General features: G+C 39.0%; 1 protein-coding gene across 6 annotated transcripts in view; it reads right to left on the reverse strand.

Moving 5' to 3' along the window:
• Ankdd1b (ankyrin repeat and death domain containing 1B) overlaps positions 1-14,647 on the reverse strand; it is a 68,393-nt gene that overhangs the window by 2,528 nt on the left and 51,218 nt on the right. For all 6 annotated transcript variants that reach the window (XM_078043327.1, XM_078043336.1, XM_040272402.2 and 3 more), the window contains 3 exons: positions 12,206-12,304; positions 7,974-8,069; positions 2,268-2,469 (listed from right to left, as the gene is read on the reverse strand). In XM_078043327.1, coding sequence (XP_077899453.1) covers positions 2,268-2,469; positions 7,974-8,069; positions 12,206-12,304 — 397 coding nt within the window. The remainder of the gene's footprint in view (positions 1-2,267; positions 2,470-7,973; positions 8,070-12,205; positions 12,305-14,647) is intronic.

Raw genomic sequence — 14,647 nt, forward strand, 5'->3', positions numbered from 1 at the left:
GTTAAAATGCAGATTCTAATCCAGTATGTCTGGGCTGAGAATCTGCATGTCTGACAAGCTCCCAGATGTTGCTGCTGCTGTTGCTGCTGGTGATCTATAAATCGCTCTCCAAGCAGCATGTACCATACCACCACTCCAATTTCAAGAACACGGCCCTGATACGAGTCTGCAACTTCCTGGGTCAGGATTACTCACTTGATAAATACTCCCTGAATAATTAACCCCTGAAAGATGCTGGGATGTTGAGATGCTAGATGATGAGATGTAATGCAGAAACCTCTGTCACTCTCAACAAGAATTCATAGTCGCAGACACATAACAGGCTCCCTTGCAGAAGCAGACAGATTTCACAAAAGGGAGGGCCTGAGCTGTAGGAGTGAGGAGAAAGTTCACTGTTCACAGTAGAGGGGCAGGCATTTGGGGAAGAGGAAACTGCATGCATGAAGAATATGCTCCTGGGAAGGCAAACACTCTATTCCTTTCTTAGTCTTGTTCTTGACAAACTTTTCTTCAGTGCCATTTGATATGTCACTCTCTGCCTCAAAGGTCCACAAACTCCCCAGTCAATGCCAGTAGCCTTAGCGTGAATTACCATATGTAATTATTGTAAATGTTAATGTTATTGGGTCAACAAGATTATAAACTCTATCCCACATGCACATGGCTTAGTATTCCTTGCTTGGTGGAGACATATACATTTCAGGTACTCCATAAAGATTTTGTTTTCTGTTTTTCAGTCCTGAGGTTTGATTTCAAGGGCCTCACACATGCTAGGCAAGTGCTCTACCACTAAGTTATACCCCCAGCCTTTCCATAAAGATCTGACTTAAACACTTTAAAAATCCCCTTTATTCTACAGGCAAGTGCTTTTAAAAAAAAAAGTTTATCTTGTTTGTTTATTTTTATGTGGTGCTGAGGATTGAACTCAATTCCTCACATGTGTGAGGCAAGTGCTCTGCTACTGAGCCACAACCCCAGCCCAAACAAGTATCTTTTTTTTTTTAAACTGGGAATTTAACCCAGAGGTACTTTTCCACTGAGCCACATTCCCCAATCCTTCTTATTTTTTATTATTTTGAGACAGGTATCACTAATTTACTTAGAGCCTCACTAAATTGTTGAGACTGATCTCAAACTTGTGATCCTCCTGCCTCAGCCTCCCAAGCCACTATGATTACAAATGTGTACTACCACATTCAGCTCAGGCAAGAATTCTTAATATACACCATGTTTTCAAGTCATTTAAGTTAGAAATATTTTCAAATTCAGCTCAAATATCTCACAGCTGTCATAAAACATTATCTGCGTAATTAGCCAAAATATTAACACAGTGACAAAAAGAAATCTTTTCAGAAACAAGTCAATATTCCATGTTTCTAATACATTATATTCCACTCGTTCATATGAAAATGTATGCTTAGAATCAGCAATAAAGAGGTGCATAATTTGCTTGTATGTAGTATAAGTAGACTACACTCATGGAGCTGGGGTTCTACCATTTAATACTCAGGAATAACTAAGGCAAATCAACCTCTGAATGAGGGCACCTTCCCACCTCAGAATATCCTTGTAAGGGGAATACTCTGAATAGGAAGTTTTGCAAGAAAAAAAAAAAAGTAACAAAGTTGAAAAATGCAAAGCAAATTGTTTTGTATTTCCCAGGTTTGGGTCAAGTCATAAAAAAGCAAAGCTAAGGAATCCAGCTGAGCTAACCTCACTAATCCTGACAGCTTAAGTCTGACTGAAATGATTTCATTGCTTGGAATCATCTAACCAATGGAACCCTCTGAGTCTGTGTCTGTCATGGGATAGCCACATCTTCCCCAAGGCCATGTCCTCTTTCCCCTTGACCTGGTTGAAGGGATTCCCTCGTAGAGTAGAAGTCCTAAACAGTGAGCCATTCAACTCATTCACCCCAGAAATTGGACTGGCTTCCCAATGGCATACCACCCGTTAGACCTTTGCTTCCTTTGTGTCTATTCAGTTGGGAACATTAATTTCTTTATAGGCTAATGACCACCTTTTCAATATGGCTCAACTTAACTAGTTATCTTTTGAAAATTTCAGTTTACTACAGATTCCGAAGTGTTAGCTTTCTGCAAAGTTTCCAGTCACTTCCATGGACCTAAGTTATCTGTTATTCCCCAGGAGCCCCTGGACTCAGTTCTTCCAGGCACTTACTTGGAAGATCCAATAGCAGGAAGGATCCTAACATGCTGCTCCTAACGCTGCATGTCTCCTGCCCACGTCGTCTAGTGCACACTCACCTGACCACTGTTCCTCTATGGCTCTGATCTGGTCATCTGTAAAGTTCCAGAAGTGAGCTAGCCTCTGCCACTCATTGGTTTTCAGCTGACGGTAAGCCAGGTTCCAGAGGAGTGTGCGAATGTGCCTTGTCTCCAGACTGTGGTCTTGCTTGAATGTCAGAGTAAAGCCTGCTCGTGGCTCCCTGAGACTCTCAGGATGCTCCTACATTCAAAAATAATTGTACCTGATTATTCTAGACATGCCCACATATTGCCTCATTTCAGAATGTATGTATGTTTTAGATTAAAAATCGGTAAGGTGTAACCAAGACCATGTTTTCAATGTCATCTGTGACTGGGTCATTTTTTGCCACCCAAGATGGAGACAAATGTCTGCAATAAAAAGCTTGAGTACCATCTGTCTGAAAAGAAAGCATGAGGGATTTTGCAATCTTGTGTCTTGTGCTGCTGTTATTTGCCCACCCCAAAAAAGAACAGAGGGGATATTCTGGCAAAGAGAGTGTCACAACAAACATATTGTTAATGGTCTTACTTTCAACCCACATCCCCCTTTCTTCTTTTGGATATTTGACATTCTCATATTAAAGCTTCACTGGAACCTAGATTGAGCCCCATAGCTGGTCCCTGGATTCATCCTGTTCTCTGATGAGTCTGAGGAGAAAGACTAAGAGCCTAACTCAGGGAAAGGATAGGAAAAGAGATGGCCGAGAGAGAGATAGAGTGGATATCTTTGTGTTGTAAGCCACTGCAGTCATACTCAGCCCAACAGCACTGTGCCTAGATTGGTACATTGTTCTCTGACTTTTTCAAAGTTTCCTTTTGTCCCTTCTGCAGAATCAAGCCAAAAACATTGGAGAATTTCTCAAAGAAAAGCAGGTGTCAAGGCTTCCTAGAACTGCCTGTTGTGCACATGCCAACAGGGCTCCAGATAATCCCACTACAGAAGGTTGCAAATCAGTTAAGGACTTGTGAGACAGCCCCCCAAGAGGCTTGGGATTTCCTATCTAATCCCTCTTTTTTCTTGTATAGTGTCTCTATTTTTGTCTTTCACTTAAATAAAATCTTGGACTATTCCCCAAAGACCTAAAAAGACCATACTATAGGGATACAGCTACATAAATGTTCATAGCAGCACAATTCACAATAGCTAGACTATGGAACCAACCTAGATGCCCTTCAATAGATGAATGAATAAAAAAATGTGGCATTTATACATAATGGAATATTACTCAGCACTAAAAACTAACAAAATCATGGCATTTGCAGGGAAATGGATGGCATTAGAGCAGATTATGCTAAGTGAAGCTAACCAATCCCTAAAAAACAAATTCCGAATGTCTTCTTTGATACAAGGACGGCAACTCAAAACAGAGCAGGGAGGAAGAGCATGAGAAGAAGATTACCATTAAACAGGGACGAGAGGTGGGAGGGAATGGGAGGGAGAAGGGGAATTGCATGCAAATGGAAGGAGACCCTCATTGTTATACAAAATTACATATAAGAGGAAGTGAGGGGAAAGGGGGAAAAAACAAGAGAAAGAAATGAATTACAGTAGATGGGGTAGAGAGAGAAGAGGGAGGGGAGGGGAGGGGAGGGGAGATAGGAAGGGGATAGGAAAGGCAGCAAAATATAACAGACACTAGTATGGCAGTATGTATAAATGTGGATGTGTAACCAATGTGATTCTACAATCTGTACATGTGGTAAAAATGGGAGTTCATAACCCACTTGAATCAAATGTATGAAATATGATATGTCAAGAGCATTGTAGTGTTTTGAACAACCAATTAAAAAAAGTAAATCTCAAAGTAAAATCAGGTGTCAAGACTTCAAGATATCTGAAGAACAAGATGGAAGTTAATGCTGGAGCAGAAAATATACAAAAAGGATATGGGACTCAAATTTTCAACACCAACGAGAAAAAAAACTGGTGGAGCTTGCTTCTCAGCCCTCGTCATGCACCCTTCAGGGAATCAAAAATTTCCTCCAGGAAATTCTACCAACGCCTACAAAATGTAGCTAAGGAGAAGGGCAAGACCTTTTATAGGGTCTATTCTTTGGTTTGAATCTCTGCAGCTTCCTCGATCCTAATAAATCTTAAATTTGGTCTTTTTGTGCTATCCCACAATTCTTGGAGGTTCTGTTCTTGGTTTCTTATCATCTTCATTGTGGGGTCAACTTTATTTTCAAGATTATGTATTTTTGTCTTCACTGTCTGAGGTTTTGTTTTCCATGTGGTCTAGTATGTTGGTAATGCTTTCTATTGAATTTTTAATTTGGTTTACTATTTTCTTCATTTCAAGAATTTCTGTTTGTTTGGTTTTTTAGAATCTCTCTCTCTTTCTTGAAGTAATCTTTTGTTGCCTGTATTTGTTCTCTTATCTCTTTATTGGCCTGATCAGTTGTTGCCTTTATTTGTTCTCTTATGTCATTCTTTAATTCACAGATCATTTTAATCACGTACATTTCTTCTACTGTGCTGTGGATTCTATTGTAGAATCATCTTGGCTTGTTTGGGGAACTTTCTTCCCTTGTCTTTTCATGCTTCCTGTGTGTCTTCCCCTCTAGCAGTGTGGATCCAAGATGTTACAATTTCTACCCTATAATCTTGTAGTGTCCCTTCAGGTTACTGATGTCTCGTCTTCACATTGGGCTTCCAGTTCCCAACCCGTGACCCGAGGTCGAAGCTGCTGCAACTAAATAGTGACAGCAGCAGCAGAGGTAACCTGAGATGCTGGTAGAGGTGTCCCGAGATGAAGGCAACCACTTTCAGAGTTGGGGCTGAAAGGGAGGGCTGTCAGATGGCCTTGGACGACCTGTTGGGAGATGCAATGCTGTGGCACGTGATGATGCAGCACGAAGCTGCCTCTAGGCCCTGTCAGCACGTGGGCAGGGCTATGGTGATGGCTGCAGTGTTCCAAGATGGAGGCCAGCAGGCGGGGTGGACAACACTCTTGGTAAACTGGGAACCTCAGTGAGGGCTCCACCACAGTTCAGTGGGGCTATCTTGGGCCTGTCTGGGCTCCACAGGGGTCCGCAGACCTGTCTTGGGCCTTCCTGGGCTCCACTGGGATCAACAGGGCTGTCCTGGACCTAGGCCTGGACCTGGACTGGGACAGAGACGGGGTGGAGGTGGGGGCTGACCTGGGCCTGCCTGGGCTCCACGCAGATCGGCTGGACTTGGGGTCTATACTTTGTATACAGAAGTTGGAATAGGAATAGAGATATGAATTACCCAACTATTGTTTAAGAGACTAAGAATGCAAGATCTTCTCTAGCCTCACCTGAGCTTTATTTTCACAGTGCCTAGCTTTCAGGAATCCTAAGAGATAAGGCTGAGGGTGAGAAAATCCAATAAACTTGGGAACTGTAGGTACTTCACCTCATTTCATGTACTGAAACAATGATGAGCCTACCAACATCACAACTCCAAACAACCAAGGTGAAAAGAAGAGGGCAGAATGATTTTGAATTTACCTTTGCATTACAGCATTCATAGGAGCAGGGTAGATACTAGGGATCAAACCTGTGGCCTTATACATGCTAGGCAAGCATGCTACCACTGAGCTGCATCACCAGTCCTGTATTTTATGAAAATTTAGAGGAACTTGCCTGTTTCATGTATACCAGGATCAGGCTGATTGGAACTTCAAAACTCCATAAGAAAGAGCACAGGATTTGGAAAGCCCTGGTCATTTCCAACAGTTAGTAAAAGCATTAGATAGACAAAAGTATCTGCCAAAGCACTAAACTATTTGCAATAGTAACACAAGCCAAATCAGTAGAGATTAAAATAACACTAGCCACGTTTTAGGAGGCTCCCTTTTGCCTCTGAATCATTAAATTTAATGATAGATGATTTAAGCTGGGCACGGTGGCGCACACCTGTAATCCCAGCAGCTCAGGAGTCTGAGGCAGGAGGATCCAGAGTTCAAAGCCAGGGAGACACTAAGTAAGTCAGTGAGACCTTGTCTCTAAATAAAATACAAAACAGGGCTGGGAATGGGGCTCAGTGGTTGAGTGCCTCTGAGTTCAACCCCTGGTACCACCCGCCCCCCCCAAAAAATGATGGATGATTTAATGATGGTTAAATTGCTATATAAATAGATAATGAATATGAGAGGAAATTAAATCACATCTTTAATCCTTTTATTAGAAAACATTTCATATGAGTCCAGAATACAAATTTGATGAACAAAGATTTAAAATAATAATAAATTCATTTGGTTTAAAAAAATTAAGGCTATATATTAAAAAACAAATCTCAAGTCTTCCTCCCACCTTAGACCTCAGAATCCCAGCTGTCATCAAGATGGATAACTCTTGCTGGGGCAGTGATGCATGCCTATAATCCCAGGAAATCAGGACCCTGAAGCAAGAGAATTGCAAGTCTAAGGCCAATCTCAGCAACTTAGTCTCAAAATAAAAAGGGATGGGGTGCTGGCGTTGTGGCTCACTGGTAGAGCACTTGCCTAGCATGTGTGAGGCACTGGGTTTGATTCTCAGCACCACCTATAAATAGATTAATTAATTAATTAATTAATTAAAGGTCCATTGACAACTAAAAAAAAGCTAGAGTGGGGGTTGGGGATTTGGCTCAGTGATAAAGTGCCTCTTAGTTCAATCCCAGTATCAAGAAAAAAAAAAGATTAATAACTTACCATTTCTGCTATATTTATAAATTACATATGGTTTTCAAAGTTTCTCTCTTGTATCTTAAAGATTTGTTGGGAAAAAGAGCTTATTCGTTTGGTGGAAAAATAATTTATACTCATCTAGCCACCAAGAATCTAAAGACATTATCAGGCATTAAAAAATAGAACAAATGACTATATCTATTTTCAAAGAAAATGTGGAAGCAACAATATCTTTTCTTCCACCCTGCCAGTCTGGGTATCCAACCTACATTCTAGGTAAGCAGTCTATGTCTGAACTATATCCCTGGCCCTGGAAGCAATGATTTATAATACTTTAATTTTTTTTTAATTTTTAGTTATAGAAGACATAATACCTTTATTTTACTTATTTATTTATTTATTTATTTTTATGTGATGCTGAGGATGAAATCCAATGCCTCGCCCACATGAGGCAGGTGCTCTGCCACTGAGCCACAACCCCAGTCTCTGGAAGCAATGATTTAAAGAGCAAGATAAAAGGTGGAAATTTGTGAAGTTGTCCTCAATAAAATAGGAAATTTGAGAAAATGAGCTTAAAAGGAAAAAGGGCAAGGAGGAGGAGGAGGAAAAACAATAGAAATAGAAGAGAAATGTTCTCAGATGAATAAGGTTCTGTGACTGTCATAGAATACTTGAGTGGTGGAGAGCCAGTAGAGGGTGCATTGAAAATTACAGAGCCATAAATAGGAACCTTTTAACCAGCCATTAGAGTCTCCTGTAACAGAATATGGCCAGAGACCAGAGGACAGAGGCACAGCCAGGGAGTCACCCATTAGGGACTTGTCCACTGTACCCATTAGAGCCAGCAATAATGAGGTGGCCCAGCTCACTGAACTCCCTCTACTGCTGATGCTGGCAAAGGAAAAGGAGAGGGAGCAGGCAGCTGTTCATTCTGTGAATGAGGGCAGCACAGGACAGAAGGGAAAATTATAATTATAGTGGCAAGGGCTTCTGCCTATGAGAGCAGAAACACTGCCCAATAAGACAGGGGTTGCTGGAAGACCCTCCTGCTCTGCTGACGTTGCCTTACCTCTCTCCAGGCATAGTATCTCTCTGCTTTAATAAGCATGTCCACAACAAGGCTGTGGTTGCTCCGAGATGCCACAGCCAGCGCAGTCTTTCCTTGCTGAAAGTTAAAAGAGAAAAGTAAAGGTCAGGTGCTATCACCTGGTAGTTAGGAGCTCTAGCTTTGGAACAAGGGACCTGGGTTCAGATCTGATCCTACCACTTCCTAGTTGGGTGAACTTTAGCCGTCCTTGGCTTCTTGGGGCTCCATAATTACACCAAGGTGTAGTGGTGAGGATAATGTATAATGCATATAAAGTACTTAGACTACGTGCCACCCTTAACCTCCCTTGCAGTTAGGTAAGTGACCCACATTCTGGCCAATGGAATGTAAATGGAAGGGCATAGGCAATTTATGAGAAACATCTTTTTTTTTTTTTGTACCAGGAGTTGAACCCAGGAGTACTTTACCACTGAGCCACATCCCCTTCCTTTCTTATTTTTGATACAGGACCTACTAAATTTCTGAGGCTGGATTTGAAACTTTGATCCCCCAGCCTCCTGAGTCACTGGGAATATAGACATACACCACCATGACTGGCTATGGAAAGTATTTTTAAAGAGAGGAGAGATGTCATTGTCCTTCCACTCCATCTCTTCCCGAATGGAATGCTGACATGATGGCAGGAGTTTGAAGTGGAAATGTCAAAATATGACTTCCACTTCCTTCTCTGAAGTGGGAGCCATGTTTTGAGGAGGGCAGAGTAATAAGACAGAAAAGAGCTGCATCTTATTAAGAACAATATCAATAACACAACACAACTAAAATTCAGTTCACTGGACTCATGGCTAGAATTTTTTTTTCTATTATAGCACACTGCCTCTAACAAAAAGGGTGAGGTATCACCACCCTAACAAAATGGAATGAGCAAAAGGGACTGTCCTGGACATCATGTGGAGCATGTTCTTCTTGGAGCCCATATGGTGTCATAAACAAATTACAAAAAGGTGCTCCTTTCTCAGGATGAATATAGCTCAAAGCCAGGGTAACAGCTTTGCAAACAACATCTCTTAGATTTTATTCAGTGCACAACTTCTACAGCTATACATTTTTCCCTGACAAAAGATGGTAGTTCTTATTTGTTTTTCAAATGACCCATGAGAAATTCACTTAGGAATCCTGAAAATAATCAGAATTAATGGTCAGTGATAACTCCAGAAGTTCTGCTCTTAGGAAACTATGGTTCTAAGCTTACAGATCTAATCTATCCCAATAATTCTCTGACATGGCTGGATATTGGCAGCAAGTACAATTCCCACCCACACAAATGCCTGGGCTATTAGTCCAGGCACAAAAATCCAGGTGAGGTGGAAAATTAGGGATGAATGTAATCAGCCTCTAATCAAAAGAGACAGTAATGAAATTAGGAAGAACTACATTTTGCAGGCATTTAGCAAGCCTCTAATTGCATGCTGCCTAAATTCTGGCTTATAAAGCCATTTGAATCACCATAATTAGCCTATTTTGGGAAGGCAGCATCTGAAAGCCAGAGTTTTCAGACTCATGAGAAAAATCTTCCTATAGAGTAGATGCTGGAATGAAAGTCCCAGCACATCTGCCCTTGCAAGTAAAGGAGTAGGTGGCTATAAGGCTCTTTGGGAGCTTTGTGATATCTCAGGCCCCAAGACAAGCTTCTGGGAAAATCAAATCCAACCCAACTTTTACTCCCTTTGTCCCATCCAGACTTTAATGCAGCTTTAGAAACACTCATCTTTGGTAAAAATCATGGGAACAGGTAGAAAATATTGTTTTTATTTACCAACTAAATATGTATTGGGTGCCAACTATGGGCCAGACCCAGAAAAGAAAAAGGTGGACGGAAGGGATATCTGGGAAAATCGAATTGCAAGGCCTAGTAACACTGGGCTTTTGTTTTGAGAACAAAGTCAAGCAGTAGAATCGACCATGATTACTTGGATATCCAGTCAATAGCACCAGAAACCCCAACATGAATTTCTACCAAATGCTATGGATTCTCTATTCACAAAATTGCCCTGAGCTTGTGAGGTATGAATGAAAAAGTTGAATAAATTAGAAAAGAATGGTAAACACTAATGGTAAATGTTAACAAAGTTAACTAGCCACAATAGGGGAAAGTGGTGGAATTCCACCCAAGAGATGGAATTATGGATGGTTGTGTTTTCCTTTCCGTATACTTTATCTATTTTCCAAATTGAGGGCTTGTTACTTTTATAATTTGAAAAAAAAAAACAGTTGACCAAAGTATGTACATGTGTGAATACATAGCAATGAAGCCCACTATATTGCACAATTAGAATGCATCAGTTTTTAAAAATCTTAAAAATAAAAAAAAAACAGAATCAGAGAAAAGCAAAATAACATAGCTACTTCAGATTGTATAAACATAGCATGTGATTTTGAGGTAGATAGCATGAATTAGGGAGGTGCTAAGCTAATGCACTGCATGGGTGAAAACAAGGAAGGAAAAATTAAGTTTTGAACAGGGAGTGTAGAGTACATGCATGATGTCCTGGGTTTAAACCCCAGCACCAAAAAAAAAATTAACTTTAAACAGAGACATGAGATGGGAGGGAAAGGGAGAGATAAGGGAAATTGCATGGAAATGAAGGGAGACCCCCATTGCTATACAAAAGTACATATAAGAGGTTGTGAGGGGAGTGGGAAAATAAACAAAGAGAGAAATGAATTACAGTAGATGGGGTAGAGAGAGAAGATGGGAGGGGAGGGGAGGGGGGATAGTAGGGGATAGGAAAGGTAGCAGAATACAACAGTTACTAATAGGGCACTATGTAAAAATGTGGATGTGTAACCGACATGCTTCTGCAATCTGCATTTGGGGTAAAAATTGGGAGTTCATAACCCACTTCAATCTGATGTATGAAATATGATATATCAAGAGCTTTGTAATGTTGTGAACAACCAATAAAATAAAATAAAATAAAATAAAAAAAGAAAGAAAAATAAAAAAACAAGGTAAACTTTATACTATGTGTACTTACCACAATTAAAATTTTATTAAATTTAGAAAAAAAACAAGTTTAGATACATATAAGTGTGTTCATTGCAGCTGTATCAAAAGCTGAGGAACAACTTAAGAACCCATGCAGCTGCAAAAGAAAAAATGAAGAAACTCTTCATAATTAATATGTAAAGTCCTCCACTTTAAAATTCTTAACACTAGAACATATAGCTATGTTACCACTGTCTTAAAAAGATGGAAGAATAAAATAAAGGTACAATACACTTATGCTTCTTTACATATTCAAAAAGAACTCTGGAAGGAACAGAAGAAATTTATTGAAATGGCTGCATATGGCCATGGTAGTACAGGAACCAGACAAGTAAGAACAAGGATGTGTATGAAATTTTTACTGCAAACCTTTTGTACATATATGCTTACATGGAGAGAGAAAATAAACTATATTTAGAAAAAATATATATATGGTAAGGGCTTACAGTAAAAATTATATATAATCTTATAAATATTGTATATAACAATATATATGTGTAAATATGATTATATGTCATATAAATATAAATATGATTATATATTATTATATTATATATCATATTATATATCATAATATATGTTTAAAATATTATGTATAGGGGCTGGGGATGTGGCTCAAGTGGTAGTGTGCTCGCCTGGCATGTGCAGGGCGCTGGGTTCGATTCTGAGCACCACATAAAATAAAATACAGATGTTGTGTCCACCGAAAACTGAAAAATAAATATTAAAAAATATTCTCTCTCTCTTTAAAAAAATATTGTGTACAGTATTTTTATATTATAAAATAATATATAATATAAATATAAAATAAATATATACTAAATATATTTAAAATATGTATAATATAATATTTATACATAATATGTTAAATATATAAGCATACCATTACATAACATATAAATATAATATGAAAATATTATATGTAATATAACACACAAAATTTGGGGGCCATGTGAATCTATGATCTTTTTAAAAATTCAATGAATAATTTGAATCTTAAAAGCACATATTTCATTATTTAGAGTAAAAATTTTTACTGACATATCTCAATCAAAGTTGGGATGTTTTCATGACTATGAAAATGCAAGGTTTCTCCAGTTTGTGCCCATTTACCAAAGGGAATACCGATGCTTCCCCTACTGGCAGCTGACAAGGAGACCTCCATTACCATCTCCGCTGACCTGAGTCAAGTTGGTGCAATTACCTTATCAACAACCTTTAAGTCACAGCCAGCCATCAGCAGGGTTTCCACCAGTTCCACATTTCCAAGATCAGCTGCTACATGCAGAGGGGTTTGCTGTCTCTGACATGAGAGATCATAAAGAAGTAACAGAAGAACATTAAAGAGGGGTAAAGACGTGCATAGTAAAAAGACAAAGGGAATGTATGGGTGTGCTGTATAGGCTTGAGGAAAAATGGATACAACCATGTGTTTTTTAATAGGAACAATCATTGCAGTATTGTTATATTTTAAAATTATTATTATTATTATTATTAGTAGTAGTAGTAGTAGTAGTAGTAGTAGTATCAGGGATTGAACCCAGGTGTGCTTAACCACTCAGCAACATCCCCAACACTTTATATATTTTAATTTAGAGATGGATCTTGCTGATTTGCCTAGGGGCCTTGCTAAATTGCTGAGGACATCTTTGAATTCAAGATCCTCCTTCCTCAGCCTCCTGAGCCACTGGGATTACAGGCCACCATGCCCAGCTGCAGTATTATTTTTAATAGTGAAAAAAATGAAAGGAAGTTATACATTTAACAAGGAACCATTAGACAAATTATACTACATCTATATATTGGAATAGTAGACAACCATTAAAAGGTTATTTCAGAACCTGGTACAGTGGTGCACATCTGTGTCCCAGCTACTCAGGAGGCTGAGGCAGGAGGATCACTTGAACACAGGAATTTGTCACCAGCCTGGGCAACATAATGAGATCCCATCTCAAGCCATAGAGAGAGAAAAACAGAGACAGAGAGACAGAGATTTCAATGAGTTACCTAGAGTAGTCAAATTTCACAGACAGAAAGTTAAACAACAGTGGTCACTAGGAGTTGGGGTAGAAGGAAATAACAAGTTATTCTTTAGTGGGTGTGGAGTCTCAGTCTGAGGAAATGAAAACAGTTCTGGAGGTGGATGGTGGTAATGGTTGCACAACAATGTGAATGCAATTAACATTACAGGATGGTAAGCTCAAAAACCAGTAACTTCTATTTGTATTTTACCACAATGAAAACGCAAACATTATTTTTATAGGGTTGGGGCTGTAGCTCAGTGGTAGAACACTTGCCTAGCATGGGAGGCCCTGGGTTCAATCCCCAGCACTGTAATCAATAAATAAGCATATAAGAAAACAAATAAAAGATTATTTTTACAAATAGAAAATATTTATGATGTAGTGTTAAGAATCTTAGGAGACAACAGCACTATACCTAGCTGAGTTTAATTTAAGATACATACCAAAAAAAGACAGGGAAATATAACAATGATAATGTCTAGATGAAGAGATTAGAGGTTATTTTCATTGCCTTCTTGATGCTTTTCTTTGTTCTCTAGATTTTACACATAATAATATGAAAGGAGTGAAAGACTTATTTCTTTTGTGGGTAATCATTTTCCTATGAGGGTGTTTCAAAAGAAAAGTGTGCTCTCATAAGAAAACCACTCACCTTAACCTTTCACCACAAAGTAATGCTGATGTGAAGACATTTTTCAAATACTAGGACAGAAAGGAACTTGGATATTATCGAACCCAACCCCTTAAACATAAAGGGGAAGTAACTTCTCCTGGGTCACACAGCTGGGCAACAGCAAGAAGCCCAGTACTTTCTTTCTACCAGAACACAAGGCCAACTCGCTTGAGGAGTTGACTTGATTATGAAAAAGCATTTATTAAAGGTCCACCTGTAGATGGCAGTGTGCTCCACTGGGGCTCCATCATTGAAGACTCCACCCTTTTCACAAACCTTCCAAAGGTACATACCAAAATGGAACAGAAATAAAGCATAATAAGTCAGATACCAATAAAATTGCATTTGGATATTAAAGCTATTAAAGTCTAGAAGACACTAAATGCACCAAAACATTAACAAGAGTTGTCTTTCTTTGGTGAAGACTAAAAACACATTCACCTTTTTTACTATATTTATGTTATTTTGTATAAATATTTTATATGTAAAACATGAATTTTCTATTGTGGGTGGTGACACATGCCTATAGTCTCAGCAGCTTGGGAGGTTGAGGCAGGAGGATTGCGAGTTCAAAGACAGTCTCAGCAACTTAGCAAGGCTCTAATCAACTTAGCAAGATGCTGTCCCAAAATTTTTAAAAAAGAAATAAATAAAAGGGTGGTGATGTGTTTCAATGGTTAAGTATCCCAGGTTCAATCCCTGGTGTGTGTGTGTGTGTGTGTGTGTGTGTGTGTGTGTGTGTGTGTGTGTTGTGTACAAATTTTCTGATTTCACATGTGTATTTTTTCTGGTCTAATAAAAAGATTGAAGTGATCAAATCTAGTTCTATAAATGCTCCTTCCCTAGACTGCATCCTGCCAGTTCTTGGAAACAGATCACACATGAACACAGGTTTTGGGTATTTAACAAACATTTTACCCATTAGAAAAGATTCATGGCATTAACATAA

Source organism: Ictidomys tridecemlineatus, chromosome 1, assembly GCF_052094955.1.
Source record: "Ictidomys tridecemlineatus isolate mIctTri1 chromosome 1, mIctTri1.hap1, whole genome shotgun sequence".
NCBI lineage: Eukaryota > Metazoa > Chordata > Mammalia > Rodentia > Sciuridae > Ictidomys > Ictidomys tridecemlineatus.